Genomic DNA, 20,837 nt, shown 5'->3' on the forward strand with positions numbered 1-20,837 from the left:
TGTGTATCGGTTGAGGGTATTAATTAATTGTCTAACTTGAAAGTTGTCTAGTGTTATTTGCCTATAGCTATGATTCAGATTCTTTATCATTATCTAATAATCATTTATTGTATGGCTGCTTCAACATTTTAACATTGGAAAAGTATCAGTTCAGAAGGAATTGGTAGCATAAATGTTGCATCGATATCAAAACATTTTGAATGAGTACAAGCCCTAATCATTATTACAGTGTGGCTATTCTGATTTATCTAAACTTTAACCCTAATATCTTGTAATTAATGCTTTTCTTATCTGCTTTGCCAAAAAAAGTTGTCTTCGCTGCTTCTCTGTTCCTATAATCAAGCGTGACCAGCTTTCATAACATCATGCGACATAAATAACATATTCAGGGTCGTATCCTTGGCACTGCAGCTTTTTGGTCATAATTCTGCATCAGAAAGAACAGGTTTATGTAAAGGGAAGGTTAATATATGCGATGGTGACCCTGAGAGTTTTGTCCTTCTCAGAATGCAGAGTGATAAAGTCGTCGCACAGCCGCTCTGCGACTCCAAACCGGACCGCCAAGAGCCCCGGACCCTCCCAACGCAGCAAGTCCCCCGGTGCAGGTGGGACACACATAGAAACTGCATGTGCTAGCTCTTTAAATTAAGAGATATTTAAGCACAGATAAGATACTAACTAGTAAGCAAACAATCTGTAAAGTCAAGTCTTTCAAATTATTACATTGTGTGTTTTACAACCCCCTTAAAAAAATATGATGGCACAGGAGCACAGTAAGGTCATAGCTGACAGGCTGAGTGATAGATTTTTTTATTTAGCAGCCTCATGCTGATCCATCAGCTGTGACAGAATGACTTAGCACTTTGTGTAGTGCATTGAGAGATGGAGACATTCTGCTGAGTAATCAGTGTTCTCTTAACTGACGTAAAGGCTGGTAGAGAGCTTATTTGAGTGTTTGCCCGTTTGAAGTGTCTGCAATCTGAGTTTGCCCTTGGTTAGTTCAAACCACTTCAAAGTGTGTTTTTAATGTATGTGTGTGTGTACTAATCATATTTACCTGACTATTCTTTTTTGTGTTGCCTTTGATAATGCAGCAAGGCAAACTGTCCACTTCTCCACCTGCCAGTCTCCAGTCAAATCCCCAGGTGAGGCTCATGATGGTGCCACACAGTTTGCCTCATCTCACACCTGCTATATCCATGTCCTCTGGTAATAAGGGTACTCAGTAGAAAGCAATAGCTTCTTAGAAATTTAGCATTCTCTTATTCTCGTGTGAACAAAGCCTGACTTTTGTGGTTTAACACTGCATTTGAAAACCTTGGTATGTTACTTTACCCTAACAGGAAGAGTGGCTTAGTGCATCTATTTATAATATGTTCTGTCATTAGTACAGGTATGTGTACCAGTGTTATTGTAATTGTCTGTTCTTCTGATTGGAGGTGAGATACTTTCAGTGATATTTTAACCACAAACTCTTCTCATCTAAATTATTCATTATATAATGTTTTACTTTTCTTTGGGTTTGATTTATGTCTTTCTTTCCATCCCTCTGGTTCTTTGGGATGCCCTGTATTATACACATCTATTATTCTTAATTAGAATCCAGTTGCTGTAGAATCCACTGATTCAGAGCCCTGCACTGATTAAACTCTCAGGCTCTGTTATTAAATCATGCTTTCACTGAGCAGTTAAATCACAAGCCTCTCCATCTGAAGCAGCAGAGATGCTCAAAGTTAAACTTCACTTTTCAAACATTAAAAGCTAATGTTCTGTTTGAGATATCCCCAAAGTGCTTCAAAGGCTCCATTACAAAACAAGATAAATACCCAGGGGAGAGTAAAGGGAGAAAGAGAAACCCTCTAAGTGATTGCACGATGAAATAAAAACTCGGTAGTAGGCGGTGTGAAATCATTTCCTCAGCTCAGCGGGGTTTCTGCAGAAAAGACTTTGAGTTAAAGTTTGACGCATTATGTCGGCAGAAACCAGCAGAGAAGAAGGCAGAAATAGTTTGTTCTTGAGGGAATTAATCACTCAAACAATTAAAGCTCTCATGCCTGTGTTCCTGGTGTTACACTAAAGTATATTATTGATATCTGTTCAATATTAGTACACAGGAAGTCCTTTGATATTTGGTTATTTACACTAACATAACCACATCATTTGAGGCATTCACTTTATTACTTTGTATAATTTACAATTGTATTCACTGAGTGAAACAATTGTCATGAAATGTCATAAAATAGTTATAGTATATTATTCCATAATAGATAATAAACCTGTAGATGTGTGTGCACATCTACAAGCAAATGAAAGTCACCTTTTTATCCACATGTGTGCACACTGTATAAACCATGTGAGAATTACAGTTGTACTCACATTCATATTCACTCTTTCCCTGCTCTTGTATTTTTCCTTCCTGTTTTTTCTCCACATAGTGAACGGTATCTCAATCAGCCAGATCTCAACTCCAAAGTCCACCAAGTCCTCCACTCCGTCCCCCACCAGCCCCCGAACCACCCCCACTTTCAAGGTAAGACGGTATATCACATCCGTCTGTTCCAGCGAGGATCATACAAAGACACCAACAACATTAAGATGCATTAAAACACATTATCTATACAGTGCACTATATGTTTTTTAAAGCATATACTGTCGGTATACAGTATATTCATATTATTACATAACTTCTCACATGACAGAAACATAAGGGAGCAAAAATAGACTCGTAAATCTATCACCATATCGTATCACTGCTGTGCTTGTGCACAATTTCAAGATATAAACAAAATCGGACCAACTCCTCACACCTCCAGTCATAAAGTACTACCAATAGTCAAAACCCCACAGGTTACTTTTAAGTTGTTATGGTTGGTCTTAAGCCAGCATCTGTTCTCGTAAAAGTGTCAAAGCTTTACCAGACATACAGTAGCTGTAATAACTCACTTGGTAAAGTGCTGGACTACTGACTCAGTAAATCTAGTTAGTGTCGTAAATCTTATTGTGAATTAGATGCTTGTACAAGACGCATTAATAAAGGCTGCACTTTAAGGTGGGGGATAATGCGGAATTCTAAACATAGCACAAAATTATTTTAGGTCTATGTAGAGACTAACAACCATGTACTGTATGACCTACAGATCTGTGTCTACGCTGCAGCTCTATGATTTATTTTTGGTTGAGTCAGACATACTAATCTGATTTATTGATGAATAACTCGGTAAGCTGCATGTTAGTTTCTAACTGCTGCAGCCAGCTGGCAAACCTCCTATACAGTCAACACTCAGAGGCTTATCCTTATTTGGCTGGATACGAGATGTATATGATTTACTGACAGCTTTTAGGTTCACTGGCAGAGAGCACCAGGATGTCAATGACAGAGCTGCTCACTCTGCACGTTGTCAGGTCAACTAAAGCCACCAGAAGAAGTTATTTATTATAAATAAAAGCTGTTTTCTGTATCCTGTTTTAAAAGAGACATTCACAGTGTTCTATTTCTACTTTAGTCCAGAGGGCTACTCTTTTAAACTAAATAATATATCCTTACTGTGAGGGAAAGGCATCATGGTGCAGTAAGGGACTGGACACTACTGTACATAATGTAAAGTATAATTGGTCTTTTTTTAATGCTGCATTTATGGCTGACATTTATAAAAAGTATACTGTACAATTCCATAAGATGCTGAAATGCCACTGCTGCAGAAATGACGCTCTTAAGAAATGAATCATTCATTGGGAGCCATATCGGTTTAATGTGCAGTGATGAGAAGTGGATCATGGAGGAGGATAATCTGTTCCAATATCTGCGGCACCTTGTACACTTTGAAGGGCAAACTAAATGTAGCCCTCATTCACAATTTATATAATACGTTTACTTTAGCACTTATGTACATGTTTTATTGTTTGGAAATGTGTCATTTTTGTGAGCAGCATGTTCAGGTTGTTTTATTAGTAAAGAATACAAATGAAAATGTAAGATATAGACAAACGCATAACCATTGTTTAGCTTTAATTACATATCTTGGGTTTCATTTATGTCTCCTATTCATGCCATCATTCAAAGCCACGCAAAAGTGACTCAACGATAATACAAGATGTTTATTCCGTGTGCGGCGAGTTTTCTGGATGCTTTTAAAGCCTTAGGTTGCCATAGTGATGTTTGTGTGTGGGTTAGTTTGAGGACTCTATTTGTGTTTCTTTTGGCATCCTGCAGATCCCTCCAACACAGCACACCCCGTCTTCAAATGCAAATGGCTCTCTGAACAACCACCAGGAGCAAAGCAATCCACTCAGTCCAGAGGGTACGTCCTCTCCTCCTTCTCTCCTCTCCTCCTCCTCTCCTCCTTCTCTTCTATTCTCTCCTCTCTTCTCTCCTCCTCTCCTCTCCTCCTCCTCTCCTACTCTCCTCTCCTCTCTTCTTATCTTCACTCCTCTCATCTCCTCCTCTCCTCCTCTCCTTCTCTCCTCTCCTCCTCCTCTCCTCCTTCTCTTCTCTTCTATTCTCTCCTCTCCTCTCCTCTCCTCCTCTCCTCTCCTCCTCCTCTCCTCCTCTTCCTCCGATCCTCGATCTCTCTTCTTCATCTCTCATCTCCTCTCATCTCCTCCTCTCCTCCTTTTCTCCTCTCCTCCTTCTCTTCTATTCTCTCCTCTCTTCTCTCCTCTTCTCTCATCTCCTCTCCTCTATCGTCCTCTTCTCTTCTTTAAAAAAAAAACCTCTCCTCCCCCGTCCTCTTCTCTCCTCTCCTCCTCCTTTTCTCTTCCCTCCTCTCCTCCTCTCTTTTCTTCCTCACCTCCCCCGTCCTCTCCTCTTCTCTTTGAGTCACTCACCTGATCTGCCAACTGAGACACTTTTGCATGGACCTCTTCTCCCTCTAGCTTGTAGAAATGACATTAACTGTCAAAACAAAATGATCCTCATATTTTACAATTAGCTTTCCCAACAAAGAGACGAAATCCAGGTCTTGTGTGGAGGATAACAGGGCTGTGTTAGCAGATACTTATCTAACATAGTTTAGGGTTGTGTGTGTGTGTGTGTGTGTGTGTGTGTGTGTGTGTGTGTGTGTGTGTGTGTGTGTGTGTGTGTGTGTGGTGTGTGTGTGTGTGTGTGTGTGTGTGTGGTGTGTGTGTGGTGTGTGTGTGTGTGTGTGTGTGTGTGTGTGTGTGTGTGTGTGTGTGTGTGTGTGTGTGTGTGTGGTGAATACATAATATTGCTGCTCTCTTCCCTAAATGCCAATGGAGGACTTTTTGAGGTTTCTGTGTGCATGTTGATGCCTGTGTGTTGTTTTGCTGCAGTGTGTAGTCACCTAATGCAGCTGGTTGAGTTCCTGCAGAGCTCTGTTAGTTTGATTAAATAAGAAAGCCTCTTGCCTGTTGTAATCCCTGCCTGTCCTCAGCAGTTAATGGGAACGGCTACCCGCCTGCCTCTGCCATATCTGAGAAATACAAGATTGGGAAGGTCATCGGAGATGGGAACTTTGCTGTGGTCAAAGAGTGTGTGGAGAGGTAGGTGCAACACATTTACTCACACTCAGTTTGCATGATCGCACCGCAGGGCCCCGTGTCGTGCAGCTTAATGAGACGAGATGTGTGGGTATTGCTCCATCAGAGTTTTAACATCCTAATGACAGGCATTGTGGAATCGGAAACATCCCACAGATTGAACCCAGCGGTGATTAGCATTTACATCTCTGAGTCACACCCAGCAGACAGGGGAGAGGATGAGGAGAAGGCCTCTGAAGTGTGTGATAATAATAATCTGATGAGCCTGAGAGGCTCCCTGAAGGGTTCCTTTTAATCCAGTTTGCAGTTTACAAAAATACATTGTGTGTATCATTGAGACCTAAGGAACATTTTGAGTTGATATCCTTATTCAGAAAAACATTTACAAAGCAAAATATTCTGTAGGTTTACCATACTAGCTCTCTGGGTGTTCAGTCACATGGTCGTGAATACATCTCTATGCTGTGTTTGAGAGCTAAACTGTTTCAAGGTGAATGAACATCCATATACGCTCAGATTCTTTAACCTCTATTTCTTATACTTATTAAGTCAATCCACATGTCCTCTTCTCTGTTGGTGCACTACTAAAAAGTGTTATCAGTGATGGTTTATTGGAGTATTGTGTAAATGATAAGCTTGTCCATAGATACATGCCTAATCCTGTGTGTTTTAGAAAGCAGGAGATACAAAAAAAAACACAGATTTGCTTCTTTTTTTAAAAATTGTATTCCATGGCAACACTAGTTGTCAATTACTCTAAAGCACATGTGTCAAACTCAAGGCCCGGGGGCCAAATAAGGCCCTTGGTGGACTTAATTTCGGCCCGTGATTCGGGATCCTTGTGGATAGCAGGGTTGTCCGGCTGGACCGGCTCCGTTGGAGATCGCGGTCGTTTACGCTGACTTGTGAGAAATCTTTCCATTTTCGATCTGTGTTCACATACTGAGAATTATAACAACATTAGCCAAGTAACAGTTTGTGCTTTAACTTACAACGACCCCTGATAGATCTCGCGAGAATGTGTATACATACATATAGATACATTTCCATAACAAAACAATGGGGTTGCTAAGCCATTGCTAGGCCAGTTGTTGGAGTTGCTATCATTACTATTAGATCTGGCCCGCCGGTATATTGCACGCACACCTTCACACAATCCTGAGGGTTTCCTCATCTCAGAGCCTGAGCCCAAACATTGATGAACTTGCACCCAAGATGAGATGCCAAGTATCTGCTTCAACTAGCATCACAGAGCAGCAAACTGTATTTCAATGGATACTTCCTTCTGCACTTTTTCTCTCACGACAACAGGGCATGTTTGGTTTCTTCTTTGAGGGAAATTGTTTTTTTGAAGCTGTTGTTGGCCTGTGGAGAAATGTAATCATAAGAAATGACTCTGCAGATAGAGCCATAAGAAATGAATGCAACTGATTATTTAATGTTGTTTTTATAGGCAATAATTTAAGCTTAGTTAGTTCCAGGTTTAATATGTGCAATAAGTTCATTTCAATAAGTTTTGCAACAAACATTGAACCAGTCCGACCCTCGACTAGTACCCATTTTTTTTATTTTGGCCCACTGTGTATTTGAGTTTGACCCCCCTGCTCTAAAGGGTACCTCAGAGTCGAAGAAAAGGCGGTCGATGTTTGTTCTGTGTATTGTCTGGTTGACTGTTTGTGTGTTTGTTGAGATAACAGTAACAACTTCTGAAACTATTTTAAATCAAACTATTGAATGTTACATTTGTGTGGAGGCTCCGTATCAAAAAGCAGATACAAATGTTATTTGTTAACATCCTTGGATTGATTAAAGTGTAACTTTAAACCTCCAGTGGATGAACTTCTCATCTTGCTGCAGTGGTGTAGAAATATACTCCGAGTGTTACAGTCCACCATGAGCTCACTGTTTGGTTAGTGGTGTAACAGAGCTAACTGACCTCACCCAGTATCTCTGATAGTAGCAGAGACAAACCTGAAACCTTTGACCTGAGAAGTGAAACCCTGTTCCTCCTGCTGGTGTTCAGTTACTCTGTCAGTAAATGTTGTTGGCCTGCCTGTATCTGCACCGTTTCTCTGCTCATTGTATAAACTTGGCTCGTGCAGCTATCATACCTTTCCAATAACTGCAGCGCTGCTCCTGCTAACTAACTGAAGCTCTCCTGTGAGCACTTGCTTTGAATTATAGATATTGTTGCAGCTTTAGTGTTGTTTTTATTGTTGCCACTAATTGCACTGTTTCTGTTCAGGTCCACCGGAAAAGAGTTTGCATTGAAGATCATCGACAAGGCCAAGTGCACTGGAAAGGTCTTTCTCACATTTCTCGTCTTAGTGTGTATTTCTTTCAGACCCGTAGATGCACTTGTAAGGTTCATGTGGGTTTCACTTTGCATTATTAACACACCGCAGTGTGGCCTGTGTGTCTCTGATCCTCTTAGTACACACAGTTCAATTAGGTTTTATTCATCACCTAACTCAAATGATCTTCACACTTTCACCCACAATCACACACACTGAATCACACACACTGAATCACACACACTGAATCACACACACTGAATCACACACACTGAATCACACACACTGAATCACACCCTTGACATGGATACCAAGTCAGTCAACAATGCAGCCTCTTTTCATTAGCAGACACTGGGTAAATCCTGTTCACTGGAGCATAAAGTAAGTGGAAATGTTTGTCTTGGTGTGTTTCCAGGAGCACCTCATAGAGAATGAGGTGGCAGTGCTGCGGAGGGTGAAGCATCCCAACATCATCATGTTGATCGAGGAAGTGGACACTCCTTCTGAACTCTACCTGGTGATGGAGCTAGTGAAGGTGCAGTAGAGGATGCAATGGCAATGCAATCATCATTTCTCAGCTGGGTATCATCTTTAATCTCTGGTAATGTTGGCACAGGGCGGAGATTTATTTGATGCCATCACGTCCTCGGCCAAGTACACAGAGAGAGACGCCACGGTGATGGTGTACAACCTGGCTGCAGCTCTGAAGTACCTGCACAGCTCCAACATCGTCCACAGAGACATCAAACCAGAGAACCTGCTGGTATACTTTCACACTCATGTTAGTTTCTTACATACACATCCAGCTGTTTTGTGCACTTTAACTGAGCATGTCATTCTTTGTAGGTGTTTGAGTATCCAGATGGCACCAAGTCACTGAAACTGGGGGACTTTGGCCTGGCCACGGTGGTGGAAGGACCGTTATACACTGTGTGTGGAACGCCTACATATGTGGCTCCAGAAATCATCTCGGAGTCAGGGTGAGATACATTTTTGGGAGGAGAAGGCTGTGAGGGGCTTTCAGTCAGTGGCGGTTCTAGACCAATTTGACTGGGGGGGCCACTGGGGGGCCAGTTATTTTCTGAGGGGGGCACAATAAATGCAGGACGAAAAAGATAACTAGACAGTATGAAGTAATTGCGTATAAGAAAACAATGCAATACAGTTATTGGTATTTGTTTCAGTACACTTATTTATTTCAGATATATCTTATAGTTATTACTGTTAGTGCACTATAACTTAAGCTGAAGCTAACACATTTAACATTTAAAAAAACCAAAAATAAACATTTCATTGTTAGGGGGGCCACAGGGGGGTCAGAGGTCAGTGTTAGGGGGGCACTGCCCCCCCCCCCCTAGAACCGCCCCTGCTTTCAGTACGTACTGTAGATATGTAGATTTCACCAGGGATGGTGCTTGTTAAAGAGTGACATGTATGTTTGTACTGGTCTAATATTGTGCATGGAACAGATGTTTCCATTTACACCAAATCAGGTGGGTTCAGGTGTGTTGTAATTATCCACAGAGGATTAGAGGGAGATTGGTATATTGTGCATATCAGGTTGTTACGGTATAAGTACTTCCATAACATTGCAGTACATTGACAACTTTGTGTTTGCCAACCGCCAAAAGGTTGAACTTTTTTAAAAGTTGTTTCATGTACAATCAGCGATCTACTGCATCTCCTCCACTGAGATAATAAATATGGTTTGCCTTTCCTGTCGCTCCTCTCTTCACGCAGTTATGGTCTGAAGGTGGATATCTGGGCTGCAGGTGTCATCACCTACATCCTCCTGTGTGGCTTCCCTCCATTTAGAAGGTACTTAAACTCATATCATGATGAGATATAATAGCTTATTTTAATTATGCATTTTAACATATTAAAGCGTAGGTGTGGATATCTATTATTTGTGCAGTACAGTGCTGTTTTTTCACAATGCCATGTGTTCTGAGTAATGTTATTAATGTCTGTTTGTGTGTCTTTCTCATGCAGTGAGAACAACATGCAGGAGGATCTGTTTGACCAGATCCTTCTGGGGCGACTGGAGTTCCCCGGCCCTTACTGGGACAACATCACTGACTCAGCCAAGGTTAGCCCTACACACACAGACACACATATACTGTACACAAAACCACACACACAGTGTTAAAAAATGGCTATGATACATTCTGATGCCTAACCAAAACACAATGAATTATGACACTTCTCTGTGGAATATACTGCTGTGTTGATTGGGAAGGGGTTACTGACTAATGGCTGCTGTCTGCAGAAGGACACAGCAACCCTCTAAATGAATGTCATGTATTAAAGTGGCAGCTCTCTCAGCAGGCAAAAGCTAACTGCTAATTAAACCCACGGCTGATAGACGTGCTGTTACAGAGACTTGTCACTGCAGACAGGTGCACACACACACACACACACACACACACACACACACACACACACACACACACACACACACACACACACACACACACACACACACACACACACACACACACACACACACACACACCACACACAGTGATAGAGCAGGGGAAATGTTTTACAAAACACTAAACAGTTTTCTTTTACTTTTTTGTAACATATGAGCATTTTCATTCATGTTGATTTTGATTAAATGCTATACTGTAATATGACAATAGAATCATGATTTTTCTTCATGACGTACTGTTCTTTTTACGAGTTTCATAGCATACTATTGCCTTAATGTATATGAATATATTATGGCATATTACTTTTTAATTACTTTTAATGTTACTACAACTTTTTCAATGACATACTGTACCATTATAAGACATTTCTTTATGTTTTATGTCTTACTATACTACAAGACTGTACAAATTGATGCACCTTTGACTTCACATATTAGGTACACTATGACTTTTTTCTAAATACTATGCTTAGACTTTTTCTGAATATGTTATGTAATACTCTCAGACTTTTCTAAATGACGTTCATGACATACTATACTTTTCTTCATGGCATTATGAAAGTATGTTTGAGTTGATGTGCTAACCTGTGTTGTGTTTGGCTGCAGGAGCTGATTGGGAAGATGCTGCAGGTGAACGCTGAGGCTCGGTACTCAGCGCAGGACATCCTCTCCCACCCTTGGCTCACGGTATTTCACCTGTTCGTCTCTGTGTTTGCCTGCTCACACAACTTCAGCATCTGTCATTTAAGATGAGCGGAACACCATGGTACCGCTTAACCTCGATGCTTGTTTGTGTGTATGAAGGACGAGGCAGTGATGGAGAACAACATGAAGATGGAGGTGACAGGTAAACTGAAGACGCACTTTAACTCTGCGCCCAATCAAAACCACACCTCGGCCGGGGTGACCGTCATCATGGTAAGCACCTGGACACATTCAAAGTGATGGGATTAATGTTATCTTTTGACACACTTTTTAGATTCATTCCTTTTCATAGAGTGACATTCTTGAGATTGTTTACTTGTAGTGACCTCTTTAATCTGCAGTATTAAAGTGTTAACACAGTACTTGACGAGGTATTTGAAACATGTCTGGCCCACCTCCAAGCATTTACTGCACTGTGGTGGATGTCTGACCCACATACAGAAGATTGAGCTCACTTTATATGAATCCTGCGCCTACTTAATCAGCGGGCCAAGAATATCTGACCTCAATCATCGTCCAACATCAAAGACAACTCATGCTGCTGTAAACATGTCAGACAGGGCTTTAGAGAGGGAGAGATGTGAACACTTGGACAGGGCAGAAGAGTCACATCCTTCCTTCCTGTTCGTCTCCAGCCTCACGTTCATCACTTCCTGTTGTACGGTTTCCTCCTCTCCTCATCCCATCAGCCCTCTCTTCTGTCTGTCTGTCTGAAAGCAGGAAACGGGGGAAGGGTAACGTCTCATTAGAGATCTGATCTGACCCTCACATCTTGTTGTAAATCTCATTTGACAGTTTGAGATGTAAACGCGGGCCCTGGCCTCGGCCCCTCCTCCTCCTCTCCATCCTCTTCCTCCTCCCTCCTCCTCCTCACCCCTCCCTCACACCCGACCCAGGACCAAAGGGGACGCCTGGAGCTGAGAGCCGGGTACACACTTCCTACCCCCCCCCCCTCCTCCTCCTCCTGCTCCCTCCTTCCTTCCCAGCATCGCCCTTCCCTTCACCCACTTCCCTTCATCTATAAATCTCCCCCTTTCCTCCCTTTCCCTTCCTTCCTGTCTCTTTCTCAGCCTCCCCCCCCCCCCCCCCCCCCCACCAGCTGCAGTAACCGCTCTCAATAACCAGCTGATGTGGATCTGACTAACTCTCGCTCTGTCCTGGATTTACCCCTCCTGACTGTTTTCACACTTTTTCTGCTCCTTCGTTTTCATTTCATTCCATTTTTATCGATCACAAAACTTTTGTGGCGAAAATAATCATCGGTGTTTTGAAGGATGTGTTTATTTAATCACATTGTCTTTGAGAAGGACAATGAGCATGTTTACAGAGCTAACACAAGAGCTGCTTTTTATTTGCCTCACTCTCTGCCATTCATCGTTTGCTTGTCATCTAATTTCAAATAGATTTTCATAAACCTACTTCCTGTGGGTCCACAAAGCTGTAACTGGTTTCTCAGCAGTTTCATATTAGTGGTGCTCTGCCGCCACCTTGTGGAGGAAATTAAGAACTGTGTTCAGTGGTGTATTTGGCAGAGATGGATGCAAACCAATGTGGCGTTATTGCCTCAGAAACAAGATTCCCCTGCTTTTTAAAGGACAAGGCTGACATTATTCTATATTTTACTTGTCAACAAATCCTATTAAACGACCAAATGTTAGTCCATCTACCTTCTGTTCATCTCAGCTACAAGTCAATAGGTTTCCATGGAAGACATGAAACTCTGAAAGTGGGCCATAAATATAAAGTTTCACCTTTTTAAAAGATTCAATGATCTTCAAATAGCTGAGCAAGTTTTAAGCATATTTGACCAACACAGAAGCAAATGATTAAGGCATTTGTTAGGGACTCTTATCAAAAGAGGATTATTATATATTTGGTGCTATAGCGAGTATTCACAGCAGCCAGTTGGTGAATATAGGATTGAGACAAAATAACCTTTAGTGCTCATGTTTACCGAACATACAGTACAACAGTGACTCGTGCATTTTTTTTATACATTTTTGGAGCTCTTTTTTAGAGTGGAATAAGCTATTTTGGGCACAAATGCAAAAACAAATCCTCATTGGTTTTCGTCTTCTGTTGACCATCAAAATAGAATAATGCCAGTCTTATCTTTTCAAACGAAACTATTCAAACACATGTAAATGGACCCTTACCGCTGCTTTCTAATGAGTGGTATAGCTTTGCACTAACAGACACGTGTCTCAGCCTGATTTACAGAAAGTCTCACAGTTTGTTCCAGCTCAGTCTTCTCAAAAGCAACCGGCCAAACTAAATTATGATTCAATGATCTGAGTTACCACATCAGCACTGAGCTGGAACAACAGCTGTGCACCGGGCCGTCTTGCTTGTTGTGTTGACTTAAGACTAGTCTCTGTCCCTTTGTGCTTCTCCCCTCTCCCTGCATTACGCCCCTCAGAATTAGCTCCAAGGCGCTGGTATGTACTAACACTGAACGCTACGCCTGCTCTGCTCAGACTCAGCAGCACAAGGGCAAATGAGAAAAATAAGTTTTCTACTTTTCTCTCCCATTTGTGAAGACATAATTGGCTATATCCGATACAAACACACCAAGTATTTATATGTTGAATTCAAAAGTGAAAGTTGAGTTTCTCCTTTGCCCTTCCTCTGCACATTAGCGGTGATGATCTGATGTTCCTCCCTATGGGGTCATTCTACTGTGCGAATATCATAATGACTTTTTGTTGAATCATCTTTCAGTCATTTTTGTCCATTTCCATTAGCTTGTCTCATTGTGTGTGTGCGTGTGTTGTTCATTCATATAAATCATAAGCAAATACAAGACAGCAGTTAATGATTGTAGGAATTAAAAGAAAAACATTTAGTTGATTGAATCCCATTTTTTCAAAAGCTTAAATGTCATTTGGAAAATAGCTACAGTTTAGTTTTGGCAAAACAAATCTTAAGTTCCAGGGAATGTGCTTTATTCTGTAAGACCTGAAAAGACTTGTGCAATCAAATTGAGATATAGTGATGCAAATATATGGAAGAAAAAGAAAATATATACATATCAAATATGAAAAGGTACAGCTAGAGTATTATTCCCACATCAGGAAATCACAAAAGGATGATTTAAAGGCAGGCTAAATGACTACATTCCTGAATACAGTACAGCTTGATCCACAATATCTCTGTGTGATATGATTGGTGTTGTTAGAGCTTGAGTATCATCTGATAATCCTCTGTCTGTCTCCTCAGAGCACGGCTCTGGATAAGGAGACCCTGCAGCTCGCCTCCCGCCTCCCTCGGCCTCAGACTCTCTCGTGTCCTCCCTCAGCGGCTGGAGACACCGTCCCTCCTGCAGTCAAACCAGCGTCTCCCACCAAACAGGCATCACCTGCCAAAAAAACTAAACCCTCCACGCCTGCTCGAGTCAAAGCACCGAACACCGCTGCTGTGCCTGATGCTGCCTCCCCCTCTGACCCCCCCTGCTGTCTGTCCCTGACTGACGGAGATGATGTCCCTCCCTCTGCTCCTGTGAGGTCCAATCATATCTCCTGTTTTCCCTCTGAAGAAACTCCCCCTGTTTCCTCTGATCCCAAGATAAGCACATCTGCTGCCCCCGGCTTTTCTCTCCAAACTCCCTCCCCCTCTGGCCCACCTGATCTGTTCACCTGCAACTCTCCCTCCTCACCCGTCTCCTGCCCTTCCCCATCATCACCCAACAATCCATCCTCCCTTCCCCTCTCTTCTCCCTACAAACAGGCTTCTACTTCTCCCTCTTCTCCCACTAAGCCTGCCTCTCTTTCTCCCTCATCTCCCACCAAACGAGTCTCTCCCACCAAAGAGGCAACATCCCTCTCTTCCTCTCCCACTAAACCCTCCTCTCTTTCTCCCTCATCTCCCACCAAACGAGTCTCTCCCTCCTCTCCCACCAAAGAGGCAACATCCTTCTCTTCCTCTCCCACTAAACCCTCCTCTCTTTCTCCCTCTTCTCCCACAAGACAAGCCCTTATTCCTCCCTCTTCTCCCTCTAAGCCTGCCTCTCTTTCTCCCTCATCTCCCACCAAACGAGTCTCTCCCTCCTCTCCTACCAAAGAGGCAACATCCCTCTCTTCCTCTCCCACTAAACAATCCTCCCCCTCCCCCAGCCTCCCCCATCCAACAGGTCATTCTATTCCCTTTCTCCTCCCCAACCAGACAGGAGCCTTCCTCCCCATCTCCCATGCATCCCACCCTGTTTCCCTCTCCTCCCTCCACACCTCCCAGATCAGTCTCCCCCGCTGACCCTCCCTCTCTGAGCCCTGTACCTGCTGAGGAGCTGATAGAGATTTAAACGGTAACTCCAATGTGACCCCTCACTCCTTTTATTTTCACGTGTCAGTAAACATGGAGCATTTCCAGTAGCTGTAAACTGAGCCAGTGACTGCTGTCCCTTTCTCTGTCCCTCTTATCCAGCTCATGTTCAGAGACACATGTTCTCTCAGTGTGTTTGTGATTGTATATATGTTTGTATTTATTAATGGAGGATGAGGAGAAAGGGAATGAAACTGAGTGGTTTGTGTTTAGAAGTCATGCATTACTGTGTAACTTAATGTGAATTATTTTGTTTATTTATCGTTATCCCATTTTGACTTGCCTGTGGCTCTTTTGTGAATAGACCACCACACGACTGCTTTAGAAAGAGACGCTAGAGTAATACTACATTAAAATTATATCAGCATATCAAATGTCTGAACGTACTAGCCTAGCATCCTGTCGTGCAACCCGGATGTAACCACTATCAGTTTGTGACAGCCCCCCCCCCCCCCTATATGGTAAACACAGATGTTCCTATAAAGTGTTAAAGTACATTACAGTAGGTTGACAACATGTAGTTAATACCTACCAAATGAATACAAAGGAGTTAGTAAATGTGTCTGTCCGCAGAGGTTCCTGACCTTTTTGGCTTGAAACACCTAAACATGTACGTGTCTACTTGACCCCTTGTTATGAGTTATCTGCTTTTGGGCCATTCCTACCAAAGATTCAAATTATTTTTATTCGAATACATTTCAAGGCCTAAAAATGATTCTTCTTGCAAAAGGTAAATATCAGGATAAAACATTACGATTTTGCTGCTTTCCAATCCTGCTAATCATCTCCAAACCCCTCAGGTTTATCTTGTGACCCCCCAGATATCATACAATATGAGGTTTATGTCACCATCACAATACAATGGAGGATTTGTGTTTGTGGGGCCTGAAAGATTATTTTTAATAATACAGATTACAATTATTTGTAGTGAGATACCAGGACACAACATGGAAATGTAATTTTTAATAATACTGATATGAATAAAACTCTCCACCTCCAATGCATTAGTCAGAGCTGTACTTACTTTTCAGAGAAACATATCTAAAAAAACAAACTCATGAAAATGAAAATAAATGCCAGTATGTCTTGCTTTGTTTTACAGAAGTCAATTTGGAAAATTAATTTGTGCATCAACTCTAACTCATGCATCAACATACTGTTTGTATTATTTCATGAGAACACTAGAAGAACTTTATTTGTCCACCTGAAACTTGAAGGTGTGTATTGCCGACGTGTGTCTGAGCATTTAATGGCCATCAATTTCATAAAAAAAACAGCTGTACATAAAAATAGATCCATTAGACATAAAACCATATATAATATTTTTGTTTGAATGAACTGGGATTTTCAAAACTAGAATGCTTTCTGCTGCAACTTAAACACAGAAGATGTTTATAGAGCAGTTGATATAACAGACAGCGCTGCACTGTGTATTAAAATAAGTCGACCCTGTTTTTCCAAATACTCGCACAGTGGTTTAGATTTGTTGGATTTATGTGAATTAATGTGTTGTCAAGGTGACGGTTGTGCCTGACCACTTGCTAACAGCTCATTACTTAATAATGCCATCATCAAAACCAGCCCAGCTGAACGATGGGGTTTAAGTTAAGTGTTTTTGTCGTGTACCCGTGTTAAACTACGCTAGTATGGCTAACTCCTTTATCTCTTCAGGACTCCCAGCTGCATGCATGCACTTCCTGCCTCCCTTTAAGACAGAAACCCTCTCACACACAGTCAAGTTGGTACATTTAGCTTCCTCTTATGTAGCCTATATGTAGGTAAAGGATTTTCATATGCCGTTTGTAAAGGGAAACATTTGTATGGAAAGGCAGTTTTAAAAACAGGTTTATCATCTGTGTCAAACTGCAGAAATGGTTTTTATTAGGCAAAGAGTGGCTGCTTTTAATGTCCCACTGTTTTGAAACAGAAGAAAGGCAAACGATGCAATAAAGACTTCAAATTAATGAATGTTTGTTTGTGAATATGTGTGTGTCCAGAAGGTGGCCACTAGAGGGTGCTATGCGGTCTTCAATGCGAGAAATACACATTTAAAGGACGATTCAAGTTATAAAATTCCATTTTATTGTCAGAACTCGGCACACAAAACACTCAAATTATTGCAAAAATAATGTTGGTTGATAGACAACAGTAGTTCTCATTTAACTGTAGTTTCAAACCACATCAAAGCGCAAATTGTAAAGGAATGTTCCCCTGAAATCTAAAGGATACAAGTGGACGTTTCATTTAGCGAAGACCAAAGGAATATGCTATTTTAGTGCTGAATCACATCTTTAGATAATCACTCATCCTGTGATGAAATAGAGAAAAGTCCTTCCTGTCATTGAACGTCTCACTCTGCTGTCAGCTGCTTTGGAGACATGACTCAAAGAAGACTTTACAGATGATTTTCGTGATCTCTCGTTACTCAGGCTTTCACAAACAATGATCAAGATTCCCATTTTAGAAAAAAAGATTCACTTTTTGCTTCTTCAGTCATTGTAGAAAGAAAAATCAAAGCACAATCCTGGACATGTTTTCCTGACATCCTTCTTTATCATCACTGGATGGGAAGTTTAGAAAGTATTAAATTAAGTGATACATCTGCACTGATATGTTTTAAGTGTGTACTAGTGAGCCATGCACAATCTCCTAGCAAGCAGAGGTACAGAGGAAATGGAAATTTTAAATATGGAGGACATACATTTAAACTGAATATATAGATATTTATATATGTATGTATATTCCCTCTTTGTTTATCCTTCTATCCAATACATTTATTATTTATTCAAACACTTCATATCTAACGGCAGTTTTGCCAAAAAAGAAGTTAAAACGTGAATGACAGCTTGATAATTATTCCCCACATACACACCTACAGAAAGAAAGATAATCACTCACCTTAAAGTACACAAATATTTGGATTTTTTAAGTAAAGAGAAAAGGTTCTCACTAGCTCCCAACAAATCCCGCCTTAGTTTTCCAGAGGAGATGAAAATAGACTCTTACAGCTAAAAATAGATTTGTTTTAACCGTACAGTAACATAACCCCCACCCTGTGAATTATATGAAAGTTTCTATCTGATCTACAAAATATAGCAATGCCCTTTTTAAAAATAGTTTTGATTTGTTTACTTTAACAGGACAGTTTTTTGTTTTCTTCTTTCATTAAGATACATTCAGGGTACAGACAGAGTAGCGCCTTTGAGAAGTTCACACTCAGTAGCGGGTCTGGTACTCGTGGTGCCATCTGTTGAAGTCGTTGTAGAAGAGCACGATGCTTCCAGAGGACATGCCGGTGATGATGCACCTGAGAGGAGTCAGGAGGGGACATCAGGAGGAGAGGAGGGGAGGCGACATCAGGAGGAGAGGAGGGGACATCAGGAGGAGAGGAGGGGACATCAGGAGGAGAGGAGAGGAGAGGAGTGGACATCAGGAGGAGGGGACATCAGGAGGAGAGGAGGGGACATCAGGAGGAGAGGAGTGGACATCAGGAGGAGAGGAGGGGACATCAGGAGGAGAGGAGGGGACATCAGGAGGAGAGGAGGGGACATCAGGAGGAGAGGAGGGGACATCAGGAGGAGAGGAGGGGACATCAGGAGGTTTAGTTTCAAAGTGAGTTTTTTTCATTTGAAGTTAATTTAATGCAAAATCATGAGCCACATGTAAACGTTTTTGGTGTGTAGGGAGTGGTGGTGAAACGTTGTACAATATGAATCCGTAACTAACATTTTCGATGATTAATCTTCTGTTAATGGACTAATACATTTATAATTTCAGTCCTCAATAAATACAAGTACATTTCACTTAAATGCTTTTGACGCTGATTTTATCAATATTTTGAATGCTGGAGTTTTATTACGATTTCGATTTGACTTGGAGTGGTTACTTTTTAGCTTAGAAGAGATACGTTGCTTTTTCAAAAAAGTGCTGTAGGAAGGTTTCCTTTTATTAGAGCCAGGCAAATATTATCTAAGAGTAAACATTTCAGTACCAGAGTATAAATCGGATGATACGTATTTAGAAATTAGAGTAAGGGTTATTCTGAAAAAAAAACTGTGACAAGAAAAAAGTTTGTTCACAAGGGAGGAATGACAAATATATTTTTAGATGGCTAATTTTACAACTTTTTCCAGTACTGCATCTACAGCACATTTTACTTACTATAACAATCTTTAAAAAATAACACATTTAAGGGATCTAAATCTAAAGTGTTTTGTACAGTAGTCTTAAATATTGAGTTTGTATTGGCCTTAAAAATCTCCTGTTGGCCAGGCTTTATATTCTGTGTGTGTGTGTGTGTATGTGTATGTGTATGTGTATGTGTGTGTGTGTGTGTGTGTGTGTGTGTGTGTGTGTGTGTGTGTGTGTGTGTGTGTGTGTGTGTGTGTGTGTGTGTTACCTTTGGTCATGGGACATGGTCATAGAGCGGATTCCTGCGTCGCAGCCTGGGTACGTGAACAGCTGTTTGAAGTTGTGGACCTGCCAGACGGAGACCACGCCTCCGTCTCCGCCCGTCAGCAGGTACTGGCCGTCCCGACTCAGGTACATGGCCTGGCAAAGAGGGACAGAGGATACGCTTATTATTCACTTTTTAATGAGCTGAGAGTTGCATGTTCAGGTGTTGGGACTTTCCAAACATTATCAGCTTATGTCAGATTGAATGTAGTGTTCCAATGCATGCAGTACAGTGTGAGAAGAGTTCATATCCTGCCTTTGATCATCGGTTACCTGTCCTTAAACGCTTAAAATAAAGCCCTCACAGCAAAGCTCTTCACTGTAGAACCACATGCATAAATAGTCTCAGAATAGGACTGGAGGTCTGGGACCAGTTTGTCTCTTTATGTCAGAGTAAAAGCTCATACAGCGAGGTCATGTGATCCCACAAAAGATCCCAGGTCAGCGCCGCCCTCCTGAGGGGCTTTCTGTACGCAGACCCTGACTGGCAACAAACATGGCTCCCCACAGTGAGGCTCGGAGATTTACTCGTCTCATCTGCTTTTCCTGCAAACTGTAACTGCTGAATGGTTCCCCGGGGGATCTGGCGTACACAAATCATGCCTCGTGTTGGAGTCTATTAAGAGCGCAGTGCATAGTGGAGGCTCAAACTGAAGGAGTCAGGAGCATCAATCAGAGAGAAACCGAGCCGATGAAATGACGAGGCAGAATGTGAGTTCTGAAAGCAGCACATGACACTAATTCAGAGTTTTTCTCCTTTGTGGGTTTTTCGACACAGAGTTTGGTTGTGGCCGCTTTGCAGTGATTCAGCAGGAGACACTTCAATCATCAGCAGCATGTGTGTTGAATCAGGCTCACATTAAATGGGAAAATGAAACTTAAACTGAAGTCATTTTCAGGAACTTGACTTGGTAAAGAAAAGATAAATAACCCTTCAAGAGCGATACAGAGTGGACGGACGTAGAAACAGTGCAGCCTAAATTAACCAAATGTTTTGTATAGAAAGTCTTTGTGGAATTTCCTACCACACTGGGAATTAAATGAGCTCTGTTTCTCATTCTCATTACGCACGCACTTAAGATGGGCACAACACTTGCACTCACACACACAGGGAAACACAAAACAAGACACACACC

The 20,837-nt window shown here is 41.6% G+C and overlaps 2 protein-coding genes across 6 annotated transcripts in view; one reads left to right on the forward strand and one right to left on the reverse strand.

Annotated features, from left to right (window-relative positions):
- Positions 1 to 17,210, forward strand: part of dclk2a (doublecortin-like kinase 2a) — a 41,240-nt gene extending 24,030 nt beyond the window's left edge. The window contains 15 exon segments of the mRNA XM_034231382.1: positions 507 to 605; positions 1,095 to 1,145; positions 2,436 to 2,530; positions 4,211 to 4,298; positions 5,391 to 5,499; positions 7,742 to 7,799; positions 8,206 to 8,325; positions 8,407 to 8,553; positions 8,637 to 8,770; positions 9,531 to 9,608; positions 9,783 to 9,879; positions 10,831 to 10,911; positions 11,029 to 11,142; positions 14,149 to 15,036; positions 15,038 to 17,210. Of these exon segments, the coding sequence (XP_034087273.1) occupies positions 507 to 605; positions 1,095 to 1,145; positions 2,436 to 2,530; positions 4,211 to 4,298; positions 5,391 to 5,499; positions 7,742 to 7,799; positions 8,206 to 8,325; positions 8,407 to 8,553; positions 8,637 to 8,770; positions 9,531 to 9,608; positions 9,783 to 9,879; positions 10,831 to 10,911; positions 11,029 to 11,142; positions 14,149 to 15,036; positions 15,038 to 15,226 (2,348 nt within the window). The 3' untranslated portion in view covers positions 15,227 to 17,210.
- A 95-nt stretch (positions 17,211 to 17,305) lies between these two features.
- The window catches only part of lrba (LPS responsive beige-like anchor protein), a 189,284-nt gene continuing 185,752 nt past the window's right edge, over positions 17,306 to 20,837 (reverse strand). For all 5 annotated transcript variants that reach the window (XM_034231378.1, XM_034231381.1, XM_034231380.1 and 2 more), the window contains 2 exons: positions 19,646 to 19,797; positions 17,306 to 18,553 (listed from right to left, as the gene is read on the reverse strand). In XM_034231378.1, the coding sequence (XP_034087269.1) occupies positions 18,463 to 18,553; positions 19,646 to 19,797 (243 nt within the window). In that variant the 3' untranslated portion in view covers positions 17,306 to 18,462. The remainder of the gene's footprint in view (positions 18,554 to 19,645; positions 19,798 to 20,837) is intronic.

Source organism: Gymnodraco acuticeps, unplaced genomic scaffold, assembly GCF_902827175.1.
Source record: "Gymnodraco acuticeps unplaced genomic scaffold, fGymAcu1.1, whole genome shotgun sequence".
Taxonomy (NCBI): domain Eukaryota; kingdom Metazoa; phylum Chordata; class Actinopteri; order Perciformes; family Bathydraconidae; genus Gymnodraco; species Gymnodraco acuticeps.